Consider the following 22,674-nt stretch of genomic DNA (forward strand, 5'->3'; position numbering starts at 1 on the left):
ACAAGAAGTAGAAAAAGGAAAGAGTGCTTTCCAGTAACTACATTTTTTTACAGATGTATTGCCCGTATGTACATTCACTATCCACCCATCTTTCCCTCTTTTTTCTTTTTTTTTTTTTTTTACAAGTTTCTATTAAATGCATCTGAAATTGAGAAGGACTGGGTATCTCTATGGCTGTGCACATAGCAGGGCATGAATCTATATAAGCTGTGTGTACTGCTAAGGGAAAACAAAAAGTCAGGACTCCAGGAGATACAGACTCCTGGAGTAGATGTTTGCCCGTGAACCAGTACATCTCAGTATTACATAGCCTTTCTTGCTATTAGCATTTTAACATTTTTCTAGGAATACAAATTAAGTAAACTAATCTAGAAGTGCTGGGAACCTCCTTTTCTCCTTTTGCTGACTTTCAGTAGTCTGGGACCTGTTCCTGGCACATTCTGCTTGTGGATATATAAATTGTTGTGAAGGCCTATAAAAGAAATGTCATTGCAGGAAAACTGTTTTTGAATGGTGTTTGTCTGCCGACACCAGAACCTGAAGAGGTTATCTCAGCTTGGCTTTCATTGCAGCTCTGCTTTAGCAGTTCTTTGTCCTCCCCTCCATCATCTATTCTGTGCACTGAGCTGTTATGTTCAAAGAGAGATTTTTTTTGAAAGAAAACTCTTCACTTTGTGGTTGTTCTTATTCAGTGATGTTATTTCTCATTTTAGGAGCTTTTGTATTTCTTTAAGGCAAATGAGGCATGTTAGTGGTTATTTGTAATTCTTTTTTGTTCAGTGGATTTCCTGTTATGCAAAAATGTAAAGCTTTTCTCACTGCTGTTCCAAACTTTTGTTTTCCTATGTTGATAGTTTTGTACATCTGTGTCTGCTTTATAACCTGTGGCTAAGATGTACTTGCCCAGCTAAGATCTGGCTTTGTCTTCATGAATGCCTGGCAATTTACTGTAAAACTACAACTCGAGCTAGAACTCATTTTTATTTGTTTGTTTCAAGACATTCAAGAAGCCAGCAATTTTTTTTTCTCTAACAGCTTTCCTGAATGTATATAAGGGTACTGAAGATCTATTTAAAAATTTCAGTGTGTCATTCTTGCATACTCCATTTGTTCTGTAATTGTCTTACTCATTCGTTACTGCAACATAGAATTGCTCACAAGAGGAGCTTTACAGAACGTAAGGTTTGCACTTGGGCAGCACGTGTGTGTATGTGCATGCTACATAAAGGGTAATGTTTCTATACGGTGCACAGACAAAATTCCCCTCAGCCTCCCCCCCCGCCCAGGCTGCACAAAGTGGAATCCTCCCGTGCCCATGCTTCTTATTTTTAACTTCAGGAGACAGGCAGGGGTGGGGACCTCCAAGTCTTGTGGGAGGCAGGCAGGGGTGGGGACCTCCAAGTCTTGTGAGCCTAGCTCTTTGTTATTCTGTACTTTCTGCTGCCTTGGGGGTCTATAATTATTAATAGTACTCTTTTAAAAATGTCTGAGATAGGTAAAGCTATCTGCATGTTATTGCTAGTATTAGTAAGATATTGTCTAGTTTCCAGTGAATCGACAGGTCAGTATGTTCCCTATAATGTAGTTTAGTATTTTAAGCTAAAGAACAAGGATTAAATAGCCTTCTTAGCACTATTTTCCATTAACTGATTCATCATCTATAGTGCATCGTCTTTGCAAAGTGTTTTGTCTGGAAAATTTTGTGTGGGAATGCATTCCAGTGTACTAAGGGGAGGTTTGGCTTATTAACATTTCCCTGAAAGCGTGATATATACCCTGTACTACCAAGAATATGCTGCACAATGAAAAGGGATGTCAGAAGAACAGAAAGCCAACAAAACCCATGTTGTTAATAAGTGAAAGTGTATGATCTTTATATTTTTCTTAGTAGAGGACATCAGTTGCGAAGATCTACTTGAAGACAGAAAATATACGGCAGATGGAGAAATAAGTGAAGATAGTGAACATATAAATGATATGCCAAAGGAATCAGAAACTGTAACAAAGGTTTGCTTTATATGTTTGTGATGTTAAAAGCAGTAACTAAGGGTAGCACACTAAACAAGGGCTTTGTTTCTGTTAATATTTATGAACTGCGCTACAGAAATAACTCTACTGACTGAAGTTACCTATACAGCGGCAACATCAGAATATAGGGGTTTATGAGGAGAAAACAACATTATACATAATTGGAGAAAATAACCTGAAAAAATAAATATTTTTCCTGTTTTTGCAGTTACAGTAATTTTAGATGTGATTTGTATTTATAAGAACAGTAGGCATTAAAATCAGACATAAATGTAATCTTTGAGTTGATTGTTTAGCTTAAACTATTAGTGATTTTGAATAATGCTCTATTTATGTTGGTCCTTTCCTTTTATCTGTATCCGTACTGGGTTATTTTTATGTGATTTATATGACTTTATTCAACCCTCTTTCCTACCATTTTTACAGTTTTCCTTTTGTGGTCACTGAAAACGCTTTAGCATTGCACTAGAATTAACTAGTCAGATTCTGGTAAGGGCGTGAATGTAGTAACCTGCAGGTCAAGATAGGGCTTTACTAGGTACTTTCTGGATAAAACTCTAATTTATCACACACATCTTGATTTTAAATTTACAGTGCATAACATATTGCATTGATGGAGAGCAAGTATTAAAACAAGTTTACTTGCAGGTTGTTATATTCCCTGCTGTGGGCATCTAATGCCTGTCATAGTCTGCAGGAGTTTTCCTACTTGAAATGGAGAAAGACAATCTCCCATAACATTGATCATTACCTTCAGTCTTTGTCAGAAATACTGGTTCCTCCTTATACTGATATCAGTATGTACCAGTATGTAGCATACTACTTTTTATTAAAACTGAGAATTTTTTCAACAAAACATCATCAGCAGAGATATTTGTTAAGATATATGCAGAAGTTCTTATTCTGTTCTGTTATTTGCAGACAGTTAGTTTGATAATAATATGCTTTGCTGAATTTTCTCTCGTTTTTACAGTCCTGTTATATCGGCCCAGATCCAGAATGCAGGCGTGTGCTCTTCAGACTTGGTGGTCAAAGTCCCTTGGTCTCCAATTATCTTAAGATGCACAATATAGCTAATGCTGCATCGTATTCCTTGACTTGCAGGATTAATCGTACAGAAGTTTACAAACTACCATATCCTTTTTAACCCCAACCTGTATTGTGTTTATAAACTTTTCTTCTAAACTTTTTTTGCCAAGGTGGTTTAAACCAGCTGGGGTGGGGAGGAGAAGAATGTGTTACTAAAGTCTCACCCATTTATTTTTTTTCCTTCTTCCGTTATGATCACAATAGTTGGGACAGTTTTCTCTTTTTTAGGCTGAGGCAGACCACAGTAATGCAGACAATCTCAGCAAGTGGTTTGTCCAAAGAGAGAAACTTAGAAATACAGAAGAAAGATTTGATAGGTCCTTCATCTTGTTATCCTTTAACCTAACATATGATTTAAAATGTCTTAGGAAAGACTGCACTTCAGTTCTGTTACTTTATTTTTTTCCATTAGGTTTTTGAAGAATAAGGCTGAATAAGAAACATAAATTGAACCTCCCAAAATTTAATGAAAATCCCATCATATCTGGATTCTAGCTTCAAATACTGTCTTGGTTCTGCTATGGCACCGAACTGTACTCTTTGGATCCAAACATCTATAAATCTTGAGGAACTTTAGAGTCTGTTCTGAGTTTGGATATATTTCTGCCTGGCATTTACCTGAAGGGTAGATTTCTCTCTTGTGTAGTGCAGGTATATTCAGAGCACTTTGTGGTTACATCTTAAACTAATGGGTTTCAGAAGTGAAGATTTCCTAATTAATTCTGTTCTTTTACTAATGTATATCGAATTGTTTCTACCTAGACTATTTTTGGTGGATTTGAGGAAGATTGCTTGAGTTCCCCTCAAGCATTTTCTGGTGGGAGTCCTCAAAATTCTGATCTTCTGTATACTAAAGGAAAATCAGTTTACCACTGCTTCTCAGTGTATTTCACTTCTGGTAGAATATTTCACTATAGGGAAATTGCAGCTTACTTAAAAAGAACACTGTCGAATCTCAGCAGCTTTTGTTAACAGGTCAACTCCTATTACTTCAGTGTATTAGGGGTCAGATTCTGTATTATGCTAGTTCAAATTAACTTCACTGGCTTCAGCAAATCTCACAGCATCATATGAAAGACTGGAAAATTCCTTTTTTCAACTTTCAGTGTGTTATTTTTATATTTATCTGAATCTTTTTATGAACTTTACAAGGAGACATTTTATAACTTGTTATTAGGATGACTAATGGGATAAAAAGAAAATTTTTGACTTCTTGTGAAACTGATTATAAAATTCTCAGCAGATTTTAGGTGACTGTTCACATTATGAGCAGAATTCTGTCTAAAAATAAGTTGTGTCCACTTCTTTATGTGTTTATTGAGAATAGAAATTTCCACACAATTCTCCCTTTAATGTGACCACAACTGGCAGTCATAATTTGTCCAATTATGTAAAAAGAATAAATTAGCGAATTAGCCACCAAAAACTGTTAGTATATCCACTTTTGCTGACATGTTTATTGTAATTCACAATATGCATGATGTTGATTTTCAAAAATGTTCCATTTTCTTTTTTGAGAATATGAATTATAAATTTATGAAACACAGAAAGCAAGACTAATAAATCTTAAAAGTTGGAAACATTATATAGCACTCATCTATGTCATCCTTAAAAAAAAAGGGGGATGTTGAAACTTTTTATAGCTTGATTAAAAGCCTGAAACCTTCTATTCATTTTACAGCTGAAAGAGAACAAGATGGATGATCTTTCCTGCCTTCACATAATGAGAGTAAGGCAGCTAATGAATGCATGCCATGAAATGTCTAGAGAAAACCTAAAAAATGGACAAATATTTAAATTTCAGTGCAGCACTCAGAGCACTACACAGCATAGAACGTCATAAAATACATGCAGAACTTTGTTTAAAGAATTAGACTGTTTTTACTGTTTTGTTTTAGTGGCACATATTTCAAAGGAAAAGGAACTTATCTCCAAAAAACTCATCTAGGAATTAAAGACAGCCCCTAATGAGCAGACAAAGGAAGTAAAAGGAGAAGCCTTTCAAGCCCAAAAAGTGGAGTTCAAAATATCATCCGTCTTACAAAATTTCCTGAAAATAGGCTTGTGGAGCACAACAGTCAATAGAACTATGAAAGCAAGTCCAGTAGTCGGCACTTTCAAAAATAAATAAAAACATCAGGCAACAACTCTATGCTAATTGTATTTAAGAAATAAAAGACCACCTACATGGAAAACAAAAATCTCGTTAGTGGAGATCGTTGAGATTCAGACTCTGTTAACCCAACCCCCTACGCTTGCTTGGAAGAGCTTACAAAGTCACTGCCATTTTCTTACTGATGGAACTGAAGTAAGTATAAACTGTGTACAGACATACCAAGTCCCCTAATTCAAGTGGGCTGTAATAAGTGCATTTCTTGAAATAATTGTGCTCTCACTTTCAGGAGGTCTGAATAGATTTTTCATGTTGAATCAGCACAGCTAAGACAGGGAGAAAGAAGGTCACCAAAGAGCAGGTTCTCTGATGCTGCTAGTTTAGTATAATACTGATAAATCCCCCAAATCATTACATTTTTCTGTCATTAAAATTTGATTTGCTTAACCAGAGGACACAGGTCACAGAATCCATCTTCTAATATGAAGTCTTAATTTATTACGGCTACTTATGCTATAGCATAATATTTGCATACGAGAATAAAGAGTTTGGTGATTGGAAAATGATTTCCTATAGCACCTTAAGACAGTGGGAGAGGAGCATTGCTTCAAAATTATTTTTTGGTATTTCTCGGAAAAAAACTATTGGAGACACTCCATCCGTCTGCGTTCATCTGGTAGTGGCAGAGAAGTATTCATGTGCTCAACAACTGATCAACCCTAGAGACCGAGCTTGGCTGCTTAATCTGTACCCCCTAACACGAGTTTATCAACAGTCGACTAACAAAATACTTGATTGCTTCATGAAGGCAAAACCCCCAAAATCTCATGATCAAGAGAGTTAAATATTTTATGAATTTCAGACAAGACAATAAATTGTGGAGTTTTTCATCAACCATAGTGAGAGGTTGGTAAGTCCATCCTTCGAAGCAGCTTGCACTAGCTGTCAGTTCCCTCTCGAGGAAGCACTGAAAACCAGTTCCAGCCATGATGCGCTTCTGCCCGCTAGCCATCATCAAGTTGTTATAGATCTTCACAAGCAAGAGCTGCCCAAGGCTCTTCTCACTCTCTCATATGGTCTTCTGAAAATGAGAACATAAAAAAAAAAAAAAAAAGAAAAAAAAAGGCTTTTGAAAGCTTGTCATCTGCTCTGCTGCTGATATAGTTAGATTTACTCTATAAAGAACTATACAGGAATTTACCTGGAAATATCCTCAGGGTCCAGGCCTGACCATGAGTGACTTTAGAAACAGCTCAATAGGTATTTTCTCCTTGATCTTGAACCCTTTATCCCAAAACTTTTCCAATCAAGTTTTTCAAGTTATAGTTAATATTTGGCTTAGATTAATCTTATGATTCAGTGGTGGAGCTTTAATGATATCCTGCAGAAGATTCCTAAATCCTTTCTAGGCTCTTTTAGTTCTGATTTCAGGTCCTGTTCTCTGTTACAGTTTTTAGTTCAGCTATGAAAGCTAGAGCTGACTGTTAGAGCCGAGTATTTGGTTCTAACATCGTAAAATTAGGTTCAGCTATTCATAAAAATTTATAATTTGTGCAGCTGCTGTTGCTGCTTAAAAGTGGGTCACTGAATTCTTCCTCAAGGATAGTTTCTCCTTTAAAACTTTTATCCTAATTCTTCTCCAGACAGAAGCCATTACAGGACAGGAAGGAAACAGTTCCAGCAGAGATCATAAGGGATGTTCACTGGGAGAAAAACAGTAGAAAACTTTTCATTGTTAATCAGAGCAGTTTAGTTCTATTTCGATATTTGATCAATGGAAGCACACTTAAATATCCTACTCAAACCCAAGCCAGCCTAACCAAAAAAAAGTTTTATATGTGTGTGTGTGTATATATATATATATTATATATATATATAAAAAAATCTGTCACGAGACATAGATAAGTCAGAAAACATAGATAACATAAGTAAAGTCCTCCATTATATGAAGTCCAGCAAAACAAAAGCCTTTAATATTAGTCAGTGACAACTGCAGTAAGAGTTTCATGCAAACCTGCTTCAGTATCCCCTGAAAAATTAAATTGGAATCAAAGCACATCTGGCTCGATCATTGGCTAACAGAATGTATTTTTATTCCCACCCCAAATCACACACAGCTTGGCTGGAAAGACAACAGCTGCTTGGGCACTGGTGTGTTTCAGCCTGAAGTACATCTAATCTTTATTGAGTTATTTGAGCCTCAAGTGCCAAGTGCAGAAAGGCATGCTGTTGTGGGGAGAGCATGGGGGGGTTGCCTCTTCAATATTAGTGTGTAATCTTGGCCAACAAAGTAGTGCTTAGGAGACAATAGCAATTCTCTAAATGCACTGGAATTAAAATCCCAATACTTTTGTATAAATCCTCACTCAGTTTGTTGCTTCTGCATGAACCACTGCTATTGGAAATCAGTCTCAATTATTTTACTGATCAGCTAATTCTGAAAGCTCCTTAATGTCTTCTCATTTGGTTAGCTTCAGCATTTTTTACTCCTTTGCAGATTTTTCATTAGTTAATAAGTCTTACACATCCTGTGAATATAGCATGGATACGTACTGTTAGGGATAGCGGGCTGGGGTAAAATCCAGGTTTTGTTCAACTTGGAGACAAAATCTGCAGAGACTTCGGGGGGGTCCAGCGAATGTTCCTCTGCCGGCTTTACTGGTAAATAGCAGCTGACCTGAAGGCTCTTTTTGGTTTTTTTAAAGAAATCCTACTTTGATAGTTTTCTTGTGTTTAGACGATTTTTAGCAAATCATAGGGGGAAAAAAATTTCCTCAGCCAACTGCAATTCCCAATGCGTCTGTTACAGCTGCCTTGTACCGCCTTTCGCTACCTCGCCAGGAGCGTTGCAGCCCTGCTGAAGCATGCGAGATTACAGAGGAGGCTCGGTGCTGTTCGCCGTGAGCACGGCGGCACGTCCGGTCTCCCAGCAGTTGCAGCGCTGTTATCAGAGGCTCTGATGTGGTATCTTGCAGAACGTCTCAGTTAATTATTTTTGACACAAGTGCAAAAGCAGAGGGCAGAGCATCAGAAATGAGATCAAGAACAGAATTGGTCTTTTGTCTTTGTTTTAGGGGATGCTGAATCTCAGAAGGCCGCTCAGCAAAACGGCTGGCTAAACTAGAAGAGCCGAGGCAAGGCAGGTGTGATGGCAACGCTGCCGGGCAGTGCTTTCCCCGCCAAGCCTGGCTGTGCCGGGAGAGCTGTCAGGCAAGGCTACATCCCAGAAAGCAATTTTCAGTGAAAGTTCCCCCTTGTACTGTTTTCTGTATTGCAGACTCTTAACGTGAACTCTTACTAATACCTAAGCCTCCACCTCAAAATTAGCATTTAAAATGTAATTTAACAATCTTCATGATTCAGAGGTTTAGTGATATTAATTAAGCCTTATCAGTCTGGTTTTCATGCTATTGTTACTTCTCAGTACTGAGCCTCTTATACAGTCCACTTTTTTGTTGAAGCATATAGTGACAAAAATCAGAAAGCACTACTTTAATCCTAGCCGTAACGATTGTGATTTTCATGGTAGCTCTTTTTGGAAAAAGATAGGTCTTGTGAATGTTGTTCTGGATCTATCTTTGTTTAACTGGGATTTAGCACAAATGAATTTCCTAGGTAGCTGAAAATATAACGCTTTCACTTGACTGAAACTGTAGTACACCACTTGCTCCAACATATCAAGATGTTATTAAAGAGACACGGAGACTGAGAGAGGAATTTCAGAAGGATTATACTGAGTAAGTGCATGGCAGTTATTGAAATACAAGTTGGCATTCAAATCATATTAATCGAGAAACTAATATTCCTGAAGATGTTATGTAGTAATTACTGCATATTGGGTTAATGTGTGTGTGTGTGTGTGTGTTTCTGTACATACACAGACATATATATGTATCTTGGGTGCAAGAGAGAAAAATGTCAAATATACAGTCTTCATCCCCTCCCTTCAAGTGAATGGTAAAATTACTCTCACTCTATTTGGGAGCAGGAGCATGTACAGTGATGAAGCGCATGTCAATGGGATTAAGATAATACAGTGTATCAACATGGCACCAGGCAATGTTGCTGCACTTAGATGTCTGACAGTGTCTCCACTCTAAATCCTTTTTGGAAAGGTTTAGATCCCATTTACTGCACAGTAAGATTAAACTCATGATTGAATGAATTGCGGTCAGACATTATAATGAGATAAAATGATACTGCACTGATGAGCATAGCTCATGCTAATAGGATGCATCACCTCTGCACATATTGTCTGACATTAATTCTATTATTTTTTCAAATATATATATGTATATACATTTATATACCAATTTGCATGATTTTTGTCAAGAGAAGGGATTTTGCAGATGTAGTCAGAAAAAGCTATTTAAAAATACAGATCTGGAAAGACTTAGCAAGCTTGTAAGTTGCTGCTTTATATGTAGAAATTCTCATCCAAACCAGAATCTTCTTGCTTCATTTTTAGAAATACTACTTTTGTACTTGCTGCTTACCTTACATATTTTTCATATAGCAGTCTCGTGCTCTGATTATGCTTTTTTTTCTATTATACAGGAAAATGTCTTTAAAGGTTAAAAAAAACAAGCCACAAAGTTTCATTCATATTTTTAATTTAAAAAGAAACATTTTATTTTGTTAGTAAAATGTAAATAAAAATGTCTGAGTGCCATTTTTATGTACATAGTTTGAATATCCTACATCTTTCACTGAAAGTTATGTCCCAATTTTTATTCTGCAGATTACAGCAAAAGTATGAAAAAGGCATTGAAGCAATAAAGAAGGAAAGGAAAGAAATTAATCAGAAGTTTAAAAGGTTTGTTGTTATTCTTTTGTAATATGCCAGTGTTCTGATTTCTTCATTTATGAAAATATCACTTACAAGATTCACTGACAGAAAAATTCTGAAATGTACTGCAGATGGAAAACTGGACTGCATGATTTGGGGGAAGATTTTGTGACTACATGTGTCATGCTCAACTTGAAAACAAAAAAAAAAAAGAGCTAAAATACCTTTATTCTGTTCTTAGACAGATTAGAGCTTCCAGGAATCCAGCTGAACTAAAGTTCAACACAGCTACAGTAATGAAAGAATTGGTATGTACAGTGTTGTAATCTGCTTTTATGACAGAAAATGAATTAATATGAGGATTACTAGTGTCCTTATATTTAACAAGACAGGTTGTAACAAAGCCATGGTATTATTTTCTTTAAGATCTCTAAAGCTGCCTTGAAGATTCTTGAAGATCTTTGCCTATTGTTATTTGATTTTTGGAGTCCTGTATTTACAGGTTTGGTTGAACATACAGCACATCTGCTGCACATTACAAATGGGGGTTACAAGACATTAAATTCCCTTGGATAGTAATATTGCAAGCCTGTTTTAAGATTAGACCATTCCATAATTCTACCTCTTGTTCTTAACTATCACCTTTATTCCCCTTCTCAAATGAATACTTCTAACTCTCCTTCCAAATCTGGTCTTTCTGTTCCTCCCCATCATGCCCAGAGCCTGCCCTTTAACTTTCTTTTCCTGAGTACTGTCAGTTGATATTCTTGATCTATAGCATTCCTGTTCCACTCTTCCTGGTTGTCAGAAAACACAAATCCTTCCTGATGATAGTATTGGCATTATATGTCCCCTCTGAGGCTCCTGAAAAGATGTGGCACTCTGTGTTGGCTGTCATTCATCTGCTGTGTTCAAATTTGGCAGAGTCCTCTCACAGAATTAGTAGCCTCTAAGAATTCATTTTTGGCCTGAATTAGCATTAATGTACAGAGGATCTCTTCTGAGAAATCTCTAATTTCATGCAGACTTCTGGACATTCACATGTGCTTAGCATCACAGAAATGTGCACAGGGACAAATCTCGCTATGTCTTTATGGCTGCAAGGGTTACGACATTAGCAAAACTTCTGCTGAGTTCTTCTTGCACATAGCAAAGCGGTAGAGTATTTTGGGCTGTGAAAGATAAGGCCCAGGAAGCTAATTTTCCACTTGGAAGCAGGTTTAAGACCTCCTTGGTGTATCTTAACCTACAGCCATCTCTTTGAGCAATCATACTCATTTTTCCTACTAAGGAGATAGATGAGCTCTGAGTTGTAGGTGTTCTATTTCCAATGCACTGCAATTATAACCTTGAGAGTGCCAGGAGCTACCTTCGGCACTGATTCACCATTTGTTCATTCATTTAGTAAAGGGAATATACTGTCATGCTCAGTTCACAAACAGCATTGATTTTGTTGAAACTTTTGTTGAAAATTCCTGAGAACAGCTATAGGGTGAAGAGAATAGTTTGCAAATGGAATGACCTCTCCATTTTTTAACCGTAACTGTGATGCCACTTACTCTGCCCAAGAAAACCAGTAATTCTGTCAGCTTCTGTCTGACTTGGGAAAAATTGAAAGTTGTCTCAAATTCTGAAAAAGAATCAGGGACTGTTTGGACAGTAAGTTCAGATGGGTTTCCCACTTAACATATGTTCCTAATGCTATACTGGGGCCAGCAGGTACTCCTCCAATACTATCATTAATTATAACAATAATAATCCTCTTTGAGACTATTATAAAACTTGCAATGTTTAGCAAGGTCCTTCCAGTTTTTTGAATACTTCAGTTTGATCTTTTATTCTTACAGGACTTAAAACCAAAAAACATCCACCAGCAGAAGTGAATAAGCACTGAACAGCTCTGCAAACACTGCGAGGTTCCAGCAATGAAATAGCTCATTTTTCCACCTGCTCTTACTTTTATAACAGTAAAAAGAAAAAAATAAAAGATCCACTGTAACAAAGTATCATCAGTTTCAGCATTTCAGTCTTTCATGTCAATAGGTTTCTATAAATTAATGTTTACACTGAAAGATACTTTTAGGATGGAAAAAATAGACTTTATAATCTAAGAGTGTTAATTGCTTCTTCAGAAATAAATTTTGATTATAGCAACTGCTCATTGTAATAAAAAAGAAAAAAAAACAGGAAAAGGACTAATTTGTGGTGGCACAGGAAGTCCTGCCAGTTCTAAATGCCCTACACAGTTTCTTTAAAATTTTGACATTCTTTAGGCCTCAACAAAAACTAAAGCGCCTCTTCCAGGTTTGGTAGCAAACAGACTATTATTCTCCAATGCTGAGCTTTGGACATTGGTTTGGTAATAAGCTTTTTCTACATTTTTTAGGAAATTATTCAGCTTGTCAGTAGGCACCATTGATACAGTGCAGCCGCCCCATCCAGCTCCAGTCAGGCGTGACCCAATGGCCCCAAATTGCCTAAAATAAAAATAATAGAAAAAAATCATGAAAGATAAACCAAGAGGAGGTAATTTGTCATATATAAAATTCCAGTTAAAAAAATAATGAACACTGGACTCAAAACACATCTGTATTTTCTAAAGCCCACTTGGTTGTATGAGACAGTCCAGCAATTTGCAATTATCATTTTGGACAAAAAAATGCTGGCACTTTAAACTCTGCAATGTAATCATCTCTGTCCATTCCAAAAGTCACCCTCTTTTATAATGCTTCAACATCAGCTGTTTTAAGGATCACAGCACAGCTGAGATGAAGAAAGCAGAGAAAGAAAAGAATTGTGTTAGCAACATTCATAAGACATCAGAAGTGAAAACAGAAATACTTGACAAAAATAACAAAAGAGGAATCATAAACTAATTGCACAGGATTTAGGCATGCAAGCCATTTTCTAATGTGACAAAGACAAATAGCTCTATTCTTCCAGGACAGATCGAAAACATGCTGAAGATTCACAGGCTTCTGCAGGACTACTGAGATTGCCGGTGAAGAAAAGGAGAATTCAGAAACTCTTAAGAAGTTGTACAAAGAGTCATTGCACTCAGTCATCGGAACAGGCAGAGTTAGGTACCTATCTTTAAACTAGACAAACTGCATGAACTTAGCAGATTTACAGCAGTAGAGGTAAAATGAGAATCCAGTCCCAAAGGAGAAAAAAGCCCTTAATGGGGAGGGTGAGGAGGAAGAACAATGACAAATAAATAACATCCAAAACACAAACCATTCCCAACTTCAAGATACTGAGCCACTAGAAATGTCCTACAGCAAATCCCATGACATTACTCTGCAAGATTCAGATGTCACTTCATCAGAATTTAGTTGAATTATTTTCCTTGATTTGCTCACCTGCGTTCCCTATCTTCAGTTAGATTCAGAAAGAGTAGGAAAATACCATGTAATAAATTTCTTTTGGGCATTTCTAACATCGAACAGGATGATTTAAAAAACTCATTTGAAATCTTATGCTCATGAGAGATCTAATCTGATTTGCAAACAAATACTTTTGATATGTTTCCGATACTGAGGCATTGTGAGATTTACCAGTCCTAGAATGTTTTGGGGAGAGTGGGCATCATGTGGCTAGTGTATTGGAAAATGACAGCTCATTCTGAGTAGGCTGTGGTTATTTTTCATATGTGCATTTTATGTTAAATGAATGTGGTATACTGCTGGGTTAGTTGAGGTTTAGGTCATATTTCAAGCAAGTACTTACATATGTATTTCATTCTAAACACGCTTACATATCTCCTTGAATAGAAACACTTTCTTCAGTGTGCCTGTATGGTGCCACCCAGCATATTGACTCGATTTTATGTTCACTCTTTATTTCCTGTTGGTGTTTTATTTTACTTATTATTATTCCTGTAGGCCACTCTTATTCTCTGTTGCAATTTTCTGTAGTTTCTGGTCCATGGAGCAACCTCTTAAAATAAGCAGGATCCAGTCTGGTCTCAACTGCAATTGACAGGGAAATTCCCATCGACTTCATAAAGTCCAGTGTCTCAAAGTCTGCTAAATCAACTGGCTGAACTCCTTTGGTCTGTTACTTCAGTCAGAACTTTGCATTTCAGATAGTGTCTGGCTTTTATTTTGGTGGGCAACTGAAATCCCTGAATACCCTTTTATTGATTTCATAATTCTCTGCGGTCATGCTGATGCCTCATTTTTACTGAGTCATTTTAAAATACTTAGTTGAGAAAAGCATAATGTAGACAAAATATGCCTGTTTCAGAGCTGAAGTCACTGTGTTTCAAAATACTGTGGCTAACAGTTTCAAATGTGGTGATTACTGTTAGACACTTAGGCCTCAGTGCTGAGGAACTTGGCACTGTGATCAGCAGTGCTGCAACACCTGAAAACTAGGTACCTGATAGTAGAAGAATTCAGAAACGAGCACCTAACTCTGCATATATTGGAAATGTGGTGCAGAGGAGTTATCTAGGTCAAACATGAGAAAGTTAACATTGGAATAGATCTGAAACTGTCTTTTTCATCCACTCTTAATCATATCAGTTCAGTCTTAAGCTATACCCCTCTGTTAAAGTGGGCTTCACAGCCAGACACCCTTTCTTGTGCACTGGCATCCAAATCATGCATTCATGAAGAGAAGAGGAGTAAAAGCAGACACTGACTTTTTGGACAATAATCTCGTGGACAGAGCACTCACCCACACAGTGGGAGTCATGGATTTAATGTGTGGGACCATTGGGCTATGGTACAGCCAGGAGTACATGTAATGGGGGGTGAGAAGGGCACACAAAAAAGACAATATATTTCTGCAGTCCATTGCTTGGGGCGCTCGGCTCTGATTCCTGGGTTCTGGTCTTTGCTCCTCTAAGTTTTTATATATATTGTTTCAGTATTCACTGGATAAACAGAATTATCTTATGAATGCTTGCATGTTTGTGTGTGGACATGCGTGTGTGTGTGTGTGTGAGAAAACATCAATACTATAACAAATAAATGATAAATAAAAATTGAAGCAATGCAGTTTGGTATATGGAAACAATCGTAAGACATAGCAGTACCTTATGTTTTAAAACAGTTGTGCTGTGAGAGGTGGAAAAAAGAAATCATAACAATTACTGTTGGTTCCCATTACTCAGAATCATGAATGAGCTATTCAGAAAGCATGGGGTAAACATGACGAGTTTTAAATATATAAATGTGAATATATGTATTTGTGCTTATTAAGTGTATTCTGTTCTGTAGTTTAGTGTGCATCTGAATAACATCTTTAGGCTTTTTCAACTCTAAGAGCTGCAAACTCCTTTCTTTTTTTTTTTTTAAGAAAAGTCTGGATTTTCATATTGTCCCTTAACTCCTGGTTTTGCTGCTCTAAGCAAATCATCAGTCATAAGAGTCTTGATAAAATGCAGAGTTGTCTCTGCTACCATAATATACCTTGATACAATGTAAAAATTATATCCTTTTAGAAGTGATCAGAGAGGATTTGGTGTTCTTCAAGTGTAAGGGGCATGGCTGGCAACACAAAAATTATTAGGCTTTATATCACCAAAAGATGGAAAATAAGGGGAGGAAAGAAGGTTATTTGCAACACTTAAAGGATTCTGAGAGATTTTTTAAAAGTACCTAAGGAACTCAGGAGCTCAGTTCCAAATTTTTGTTCCTTAATTGTTTTGTACCTTCTGTGTTACTTGCTTTAAAAAGGCTAACAGGTAAAACAGCTATTAACAGCATGAGATAGGTTAGAGAAAGTACAAGTCTTCTGTCTTTGCAAAAAAAAAAAAAAAACACTGACCAACTAGTGGTTACACTTTTCAGCACTACAAACCACAGCAAGTATGGATCCCTTTCTTTCTTGGCAGACATTGTACAGTAAAACATAAAGATCTAGGCAAAACAGAAAACATCTGGATATGCAGATTATTCTTTGCAGTTTAAACCTTGTAAGGAGAGAGCAGCAGCAGACTCAGGCAATTCTGTGGAATGTATTTTTGGAACGGCTTTTTAAAGTTGCAGCGCAGCTGTATATCATTGTAAGCAAAGAATGTAATTTATGTAGTTCCTGGCCCTTTCTATAATCACATCAGCCAAGTTTTCCTAGAGTGACTAGTGATTTTACGTGCCTTAATTTTTTAATGCCCAACTTGAGCAAAGTTAGAGTTTTTTCCCAACAGTTTTCAAAAATTAGATGCTGGCTTAAGCTGCATTCATCTAAAGTCACTATTCACTTTCATAAATCTAATTACAGAATCACAGAAAAATCATTAAAGAGTATCAAACTTTAGAAGAGAAAAAAGATATTTTTCCTAGAAAATATTCCTGATGGGTAAAGACTGTAAAGAAAAAGGAACCAGTAATTTATGTGTTCTGTCCAATGAATGTAATAAAGAACAATTAAAATCATTAAATAGTATCAATTAAAAATCATTTCATAGTGACTACACTCTACTGTGGTGCTTAGCTATGCTGATCATACTAGCCATGGGCTCTTCTGTTGGTAATTTAGAAAATCGGATGTAACATGGGCACGCATCACTCTTTTTCTTTCGCTATTTGTATTTTGGTCCCTGGAACTGAAATGCTCTGATTAATTTTAATTTAATTTAGTAAAATCCTAACTGTGTACTCCCTTCCTTTGGGTTCTGTGGCTACGTCTATGCTACCGCCTGCTAGCTGGTGTCACGATACCCGAGTTAGCTCGGAGAGCAGCAGCTGTCTAGTTGTGGCACCACAGAGCTCAGTGTAAATGAGAAACACAGAAGGTCGCCCCATGCTGAGCTTCACGCTGCAACAGACCGCTGCCAGGGTCCACGCCAGTTTATTTAAACGTAGCACAGGTAGCTGCGTGCTATAGTGTCGAGCTGTCATGTTATACTTGTCTGTTTTCTCCTGCTTGAGTCAGGGTAGTTTTCTCTCAGCACTTTTTGAGAACAGGCCCTATTAGTATGATTCAAGCTGGATACCCTAAGTGAAGACGCTTGAAACCTCTAGTAATCTTTGCAAAGTTCAGTCATCAGATAGACTCTATTGACTATGAAGGGTCTACTTGGTAATAACTGTGACTAAAAATAATGCAAAAGTTAATTCTTAAGGCTTTTCCTCTGTAAATGCCATCATAGAATAGGCTGCTGATACCTTGCACTGATCAAGACTTTGCAGTCCAAGATCTTTAATAACTCACTGGAGCACAGGTTTTGTCTTCAGCCAGTCTGGAGACTGCTCTCCCTTCTCACACACACAAACAGTTCCCCTCGGAGTAGCTGGGACAACCACGCTGGAATCACCGCGCTGTCTGAGTTACTGTAACAGCTTATTCCATTATGTGATCATTACGTGATACAATAAACTGAACATGGCCTGTGAGTTACATAGAGAATTTGTTCCCAAGAGAAGGAACAAAAATTGTATTGTTAAATTGCAATCAGATTGTCCAACGGCTATCAGGCCTTCGCTGTGTTTTATCTCAAAAGGGCATGTGTATCCCATATGCAGAATAATCTGTCCAAAAATCAGTTTCTAAGTTTGTACTTCTCTGGCTCAGAGGCCATTCCATCCTGTCTGCAAAAGAAATCACACTAACCTAGTGTATTATATAATCAGCTATATGTTACTCTATATCGATTTACAAACCTGGTAAGTCGTAATTACATCTTACTAAACGAGCATGACTATAAAAGTAAGAATGCATGTGGCAAGCTGCCTATTTGTAAAATTCATATTTTCATTATAAGCCAGGCTAGTGTCTTAATCAAAAAAAAAAAAAAAAATCAGTTGTTGGTAAAGAAAACATTATTGTAACCTTAATTTTTAGAAGGTAAGACCTTCATTTTTTAGCTGCAAACCCAAAGAGAATTTCTGGTTTTTTCAAGACTGTGAAAGATTTGAAGAAAGGATGTGGTACCTTCATAGAGTCCCTCTGCTTCTAAAGGACGGTGAAACAGCATTCCTTGCCCTCAAGCCTGCAAGCAGTTATGGCACCCTACACTTCCCTTCTGGTAGGACAATAACTTTTGGCCTTTTAACTCTCGAGCTTAGGGCAGAGTTTCCCAAACTGAGCAAGGTCCTCTCCAAGGAGAAGCAAGAGCTGTAACAGGGAGGCGGAAGGCGGCATCACCAAGAGCCACTAAGACCTGAACAAGAGAAGCAGCTGGGAGAAGGTAGCTGGGGCAGAGGCAGGGAGGAAGGCGTACTGCGAAGGCCTGGGTGGGCAGCTCTTTAATCCCCCCAGCCGCTGTTAAAATGATCAACAACTACTGAATTCTTTCTGTAGGCACTGCATTTAGACCAAAGTTAGCATTAATGTTTCTGTCCCACGATTCCATGTACCAGACACATGGACATTAGGAGGTACCGAAGCGTGTGCATCCCTTCATGCTGGTGCTGTGGTACGGCTGAAATATTGAATAGAATGCAAGTGCTGCATAGTTTATTTTTACTTTCTGTATTAACACATGGTTACACCAGATTTCATCTTCCACTGTAGAAAAGAAAAATAACAGCCTGCTACACAAAACAATGTGTGATTTCCAGCTCACTTCATGCCATTTCTCAAACTCCATTTATTTGGGCTAGAGGATGTGAAACTGGGAGGGAAGGGAGGGAGAAAAGAAGAGATAAAATGACACTAAAGGAATGTATTTTGGAGTTGAGTGGGGCTTGTTTTATTGGGACCAAACCGAGTTAGGGAATCCAGCTGGAAAAATGAAGCTGGGGCAGGAACGAAAACTGAATAATGTGGAGAAAGCGCAGACACATAATGCAGATGGCAGGAGCAGAGGATGTTAACTATTATAAAACGTACTTGTTTAACTGATCAGCTGCTCTCCAACCTATCTGGTGCCCTAGACACAGTATCTTCTAGAATAAAAAAATAATCTCCAGTATTTCACAATATACCATTAGGATTTCAAGGCAACCTAAGAATTTGGAACAGCCTGCTCATGCTCTGGCTTTTCCATGGTGGCAGTACTGAAATGGTTAAGAAATATATAGAAAGTTACAGTTTCAACAGAACAACTAAGATGATGTTTTAAGAAAACCAATTATGATTTCTTCTTCAACTTAGAAAAAGAAAAGCCAATGCAATCTAACGTAACATAACACTTGTGATGATCAGTCAGTCCAAAAGCCAAGCCTGTACTAAAGCCATAAACTAGAACTTTCATCTGAAAGTATTACACAGATGTCAGTAGGGAAACAACTGACCATGTAACATCCCTGCAGGAGAATGAATTTGTAATAAGAGACAATAATACTTTCATTTTAAAAGTGCAATAGCCAACAATGTCATATTTTCTCCTCAATTCAAACAATATTCTCAATAGGTGATTACTTTTTGTTGTGGTCAAGACTTACAGGCAGATGTCCACCAGCCGGTCCAGTTCAGGACAGCTGCATTCATACATTTCCTTGCAGCTGATATGGCTCTGGTTCATTAATTCTCCCAGCAGCTGGATTGCATTGGCAGGTGCTTCATCGCATATCTTCTTAAATTCCAGCACTCTGGCAGCTTCACCATACACATGCTTAGCACGCTGGTATAACTTAAAGGTGGAAACTAAACAAAATGATAATATTAAATACTACAATTATCCATTAATATCTACTAAAAAGGAACATATAAAAACACAGCAGAATTACATTTGTTTCAATAATTCTCAGTTTATATTAGAACACTGTAGGCTGAAAGTCTTCTGCAAAAAATGCACTTCTTTAAAGCCCTAATATAATAGTAGTTAGAGTTCATTAGATGAAAATGTTAGCATTTTATCATTTTGATTTTATGCATATCGGAAAGAACATTAAAAAACTTCCAGGAGAGAGTAAAACCTTTCTTAATATAAATGCAGTTGTGATCACATTTACAATGGCGTGATTATCTGAGGCTATCAGTTTTTAATAAAAAAACGGAAACATCCTTCAGAAATGGTTGCAATGTTTGTTTTAACACAACTTTTGAATTTTATCGAGACATACAGAAAACCTTACCTCCATAACCACACTGTAGAAGCAAGTCATGTTACACCACTCAGAGATGTCTTAACTCAGTTTAGCCATTCTGATAGTGTGCATATGAATGTAACACACAGATATCATACACGGAATATGAAACCTGCCCACCCAGACACACATACACGCACTCTGGGCTGTGCATTTATTATCCCAGCCCAGCTCTGCAGGTCAGCCCCAACACCGGTTCCTTGCTGCCTGCCACTGGACCAACCCATTTTCTCCTTTTTGTTTGCAAAGGCAAGTTACAAGTTGAAGAACTAGCAGCAGACATGCTGATAGGAAGCAGTGACATGTATTAGGACATTAATCTAATACTTTCAGGTTTTCAAATACTAGCAAAACTGAGTCATGCTAGTACCAGAAAGGTGCATGGTACCTGCAGGCCTTTGACAGCACCTGCGGGCACACAGGCGGTTGTGAGTGAATGCACCAGGCCTGATTTGCATGTCAATTATGTAACAGTTCCTACCTTTTCTATTAAAAAGCTGGAGTTCTTTGAAACAGACATTAATAAAAATGCTATGACCTATGTTTCCCGGTGCCCAGGCAAGGAAGCCCTCTCAAATACGCTCACAACACAGGCTCGCCCCGACTGAAAGTAACACTGGAGAACAGGCATACTGAAGAGCGCAGCTGCCTCTGGTTTGGCTGTTGAGGTTTGGTCTTTGACGTGCGTTACCTGCAGGAGGGCCACTGCTGCCTCTGAGAACAGGAGGAGAGGACATGCCCAGCCAGGTACTGCTTAGTATTGACCTACTAGGATCAAGACCTAGGGTAAGAGCTTGAGCTAAGACTTTTTTACCATACCATAGCAAGCTAAGCGGTTGCTCTGCGATGGGTGGGATGGTGCCCAGACCAGTGTGTCCCTCTGGGCAGGGAACTCCACCAAGCCTGGGTGGGAACCTGAGAGTGGGGCATAGCAAGGAAGTGGATGGCTGTGTCTGAAAGCTCCTCTAGTTGCTCCTGCTTATGGGAGGATTAGGTTCACAACTAATACCCAAGAACTGTTTTGTCTTGCCAAGATTCATATTACAGTTCACTGTTTTTTCTCTCCCAAAATATTGTTTTGTTGGTTTTAATACTATGGCTTTGTAGCTGTCATTGAGGAAGTATTACTCACCAGGTGCATGCATAACATAATTCAATTTCTTAGATTTCTGGTCAAACTGGTTTGTTTGAGTAAAAGTTACATAAGCGAACCTTATCCTGTATTTGCAGCACTACTGTAGTATGTTTCCTAATTTCCCTTCCGCTGTAGCAAGCTTGTGCTTGGTAGAGCACCTCCAAACATCCTTCCTTTTCCTTCTGTGCATGAATGCTCCTCTGGGACATAGAGTCTTTTCTCATTTCAGTTTCTGGTCTCTCTCACTTTTTAAAATGGCTGATGAAATATTCAAATAGAGGTAAAAAGTCAAGAGAAGACAGACAAGCTGTGTATTTAAAACAGAATTTGTGACCTGACCTCGACACACAGACTCCTGCCTGGCTGTTCTGTGTAGGCAGCCAAGGTCTGGAACCACTTCTGATGGCTTCAGCAATCTGCATTTGTAATTATATGTAGAAATCTTCCCTAAAAGACTGGCAATAAACCTGTGTCCAGTTTAAGCCTCTCATGTATACTCCAGATTGCACCCCTTACTGCCTAAAACTTCATCAGTATCTGTCCAATCCCTTCGCATTTCTCCAAAACAGTAAATGTAAATCAGGACTGCAAATGCTGGAAAGGTAGTGCTGAGGGAGACATTTATTAATGTGCTAAAATCATAGAGAAACATTGAACATAGCAATTTTCTACTTCTGGTGATATTTATTATGTAATTCAATACAGCCCCTACTGAGAAACATGGTGTTGCTGTCTTCTGAACAGGCCTTCTGAATGCATTTCAAATGAGGATTGAAATGAAAAAATTGGGTGCCCCACAGAAACAGCATCTTCTTGAGAGTATCAGTGACTAACACGGGAAGGGCATGTTCTCTTTTACCATTTAGAGGTGGGCTTTTTACCCCACTGTATTTCATGGCTACTGGAATTGTTTGCACTGTGTATTGCAGAGTGATGCCTTGGTATTTATGAATGTTTGAGAAAGGCTGCTTGGCATTTTTATAAGATGGTTTCTCTTTAAATATTCCTTTCTTATAAGCCATTGTTTTAGAGCAAGGAGATTTCTAAATGTGCATTCGTTTAGGGAATATCTAAAGTTGCGTGAGAGATTGCCATAGCTCACACTCTCTTGTAAATCACCATTGAACAGTAGTAACCCAAAGAATGAACTGAAAACATGTCTGTTTTCAATTGTAAGGCACAAGACTTGCCAAAGGCTGTGATTGATTCGGAGACCACCCTTTGGTAGAGCAATGCTCTACTGGCCAGATTACCTTAAAACTCTCTGGGGTTGTGTTGTGCTCGTCATGTTATGAATTGGCAACCAGAATGGGTGCTCCAGCAGCTGGCTGTCAGCCAAGAACGCTGAGCCGCGTCCTGGACAGCATGCGCTCCGAGGAGAGCGTCGCTCGATGGAGGGGAGGATTCGCTACCTCGACTCTGTATGCAAAGGCAATCCTTCCAAGCAGTTTTCAAGTGAGAGAAAGTGGCTGTACGTTGTTTTCAGACTCTGTTGCGGACGTTTACTGAATTTGTATTAGTTAGTTTGGTATCGTTA

General features: G+C 38.0%; 2 protein-coding genes across 2 annotated transcripts in view; one reads left to right on the forward strand and one right to left on the reverse strand.

Moving 5' to 3' along the window:
- The window catches only part of FAM227B (family with sequence similarity 227 member B), a 93,755-nt gene extending 81,730 nt beyond the window's left edge, over window positions 1-12,025 (forward strand). The window contains exons 12-15 of the mRNA XM_064517329.1: window positions 1,889-2,007; window positions 3,002-8,967; window positions 9,972-10,046; window positions 10,261-12,025. Of these exons, the coding sequence (XP_064373399.1) occupies window positions 1,889-2,007; window positions 3,002-3,175 (293 nt within the window). The 3' untranslated portion in view covers window positions 3,176-8,967; window positions 9,972-10,046; window positions 10,261-12,025. The remainder of the gene's footprint in view (window positions 1-1,888; window positions 2,008-3,001; window positions 8,968-9,971; window positions 10,047-10,260) is intronic.
- GALK2 (galactokinase 2) overlaps window positions 9,827-22,674 on the reverse strand; it is a 52,527-nt gene continuing 39,679 nt past the window's right edge. Inside the window, exons 9-10 of the mRNA XM_064517328.1 lie at window positions 19,358-19,559; window positions 9,827-12,496 (exon numbers count right to left, since the gene is read on the reverse strand). Of these exons, the coding sequence (XP_064373398.1) occupies window positions 12,289-12,496; window positions 19,358-19,559 (410 nt within the window). The 3' untranslated portion in view covers window positions 9,827-12,288. The remainder of the gene's footprint in view (window positions 12,497-19,357; window positions 19,560-22,674) is intronic.

This window comes from Dromaius novaehollandiae, chromosome 10 (assembly GCF_036370855.1).
Source record: "Dromaius novaehollandiae isolate bDroNov1 chromosome 10, bDroNov1.hap1, whole genome shotgun sequence".
Lineage (NCBI taxonomy): Eukaryota > Metazoa > Chordata > Aves > Casuariiformes > Dromaiidae > Dromaius > Dromaius novaehollandiae.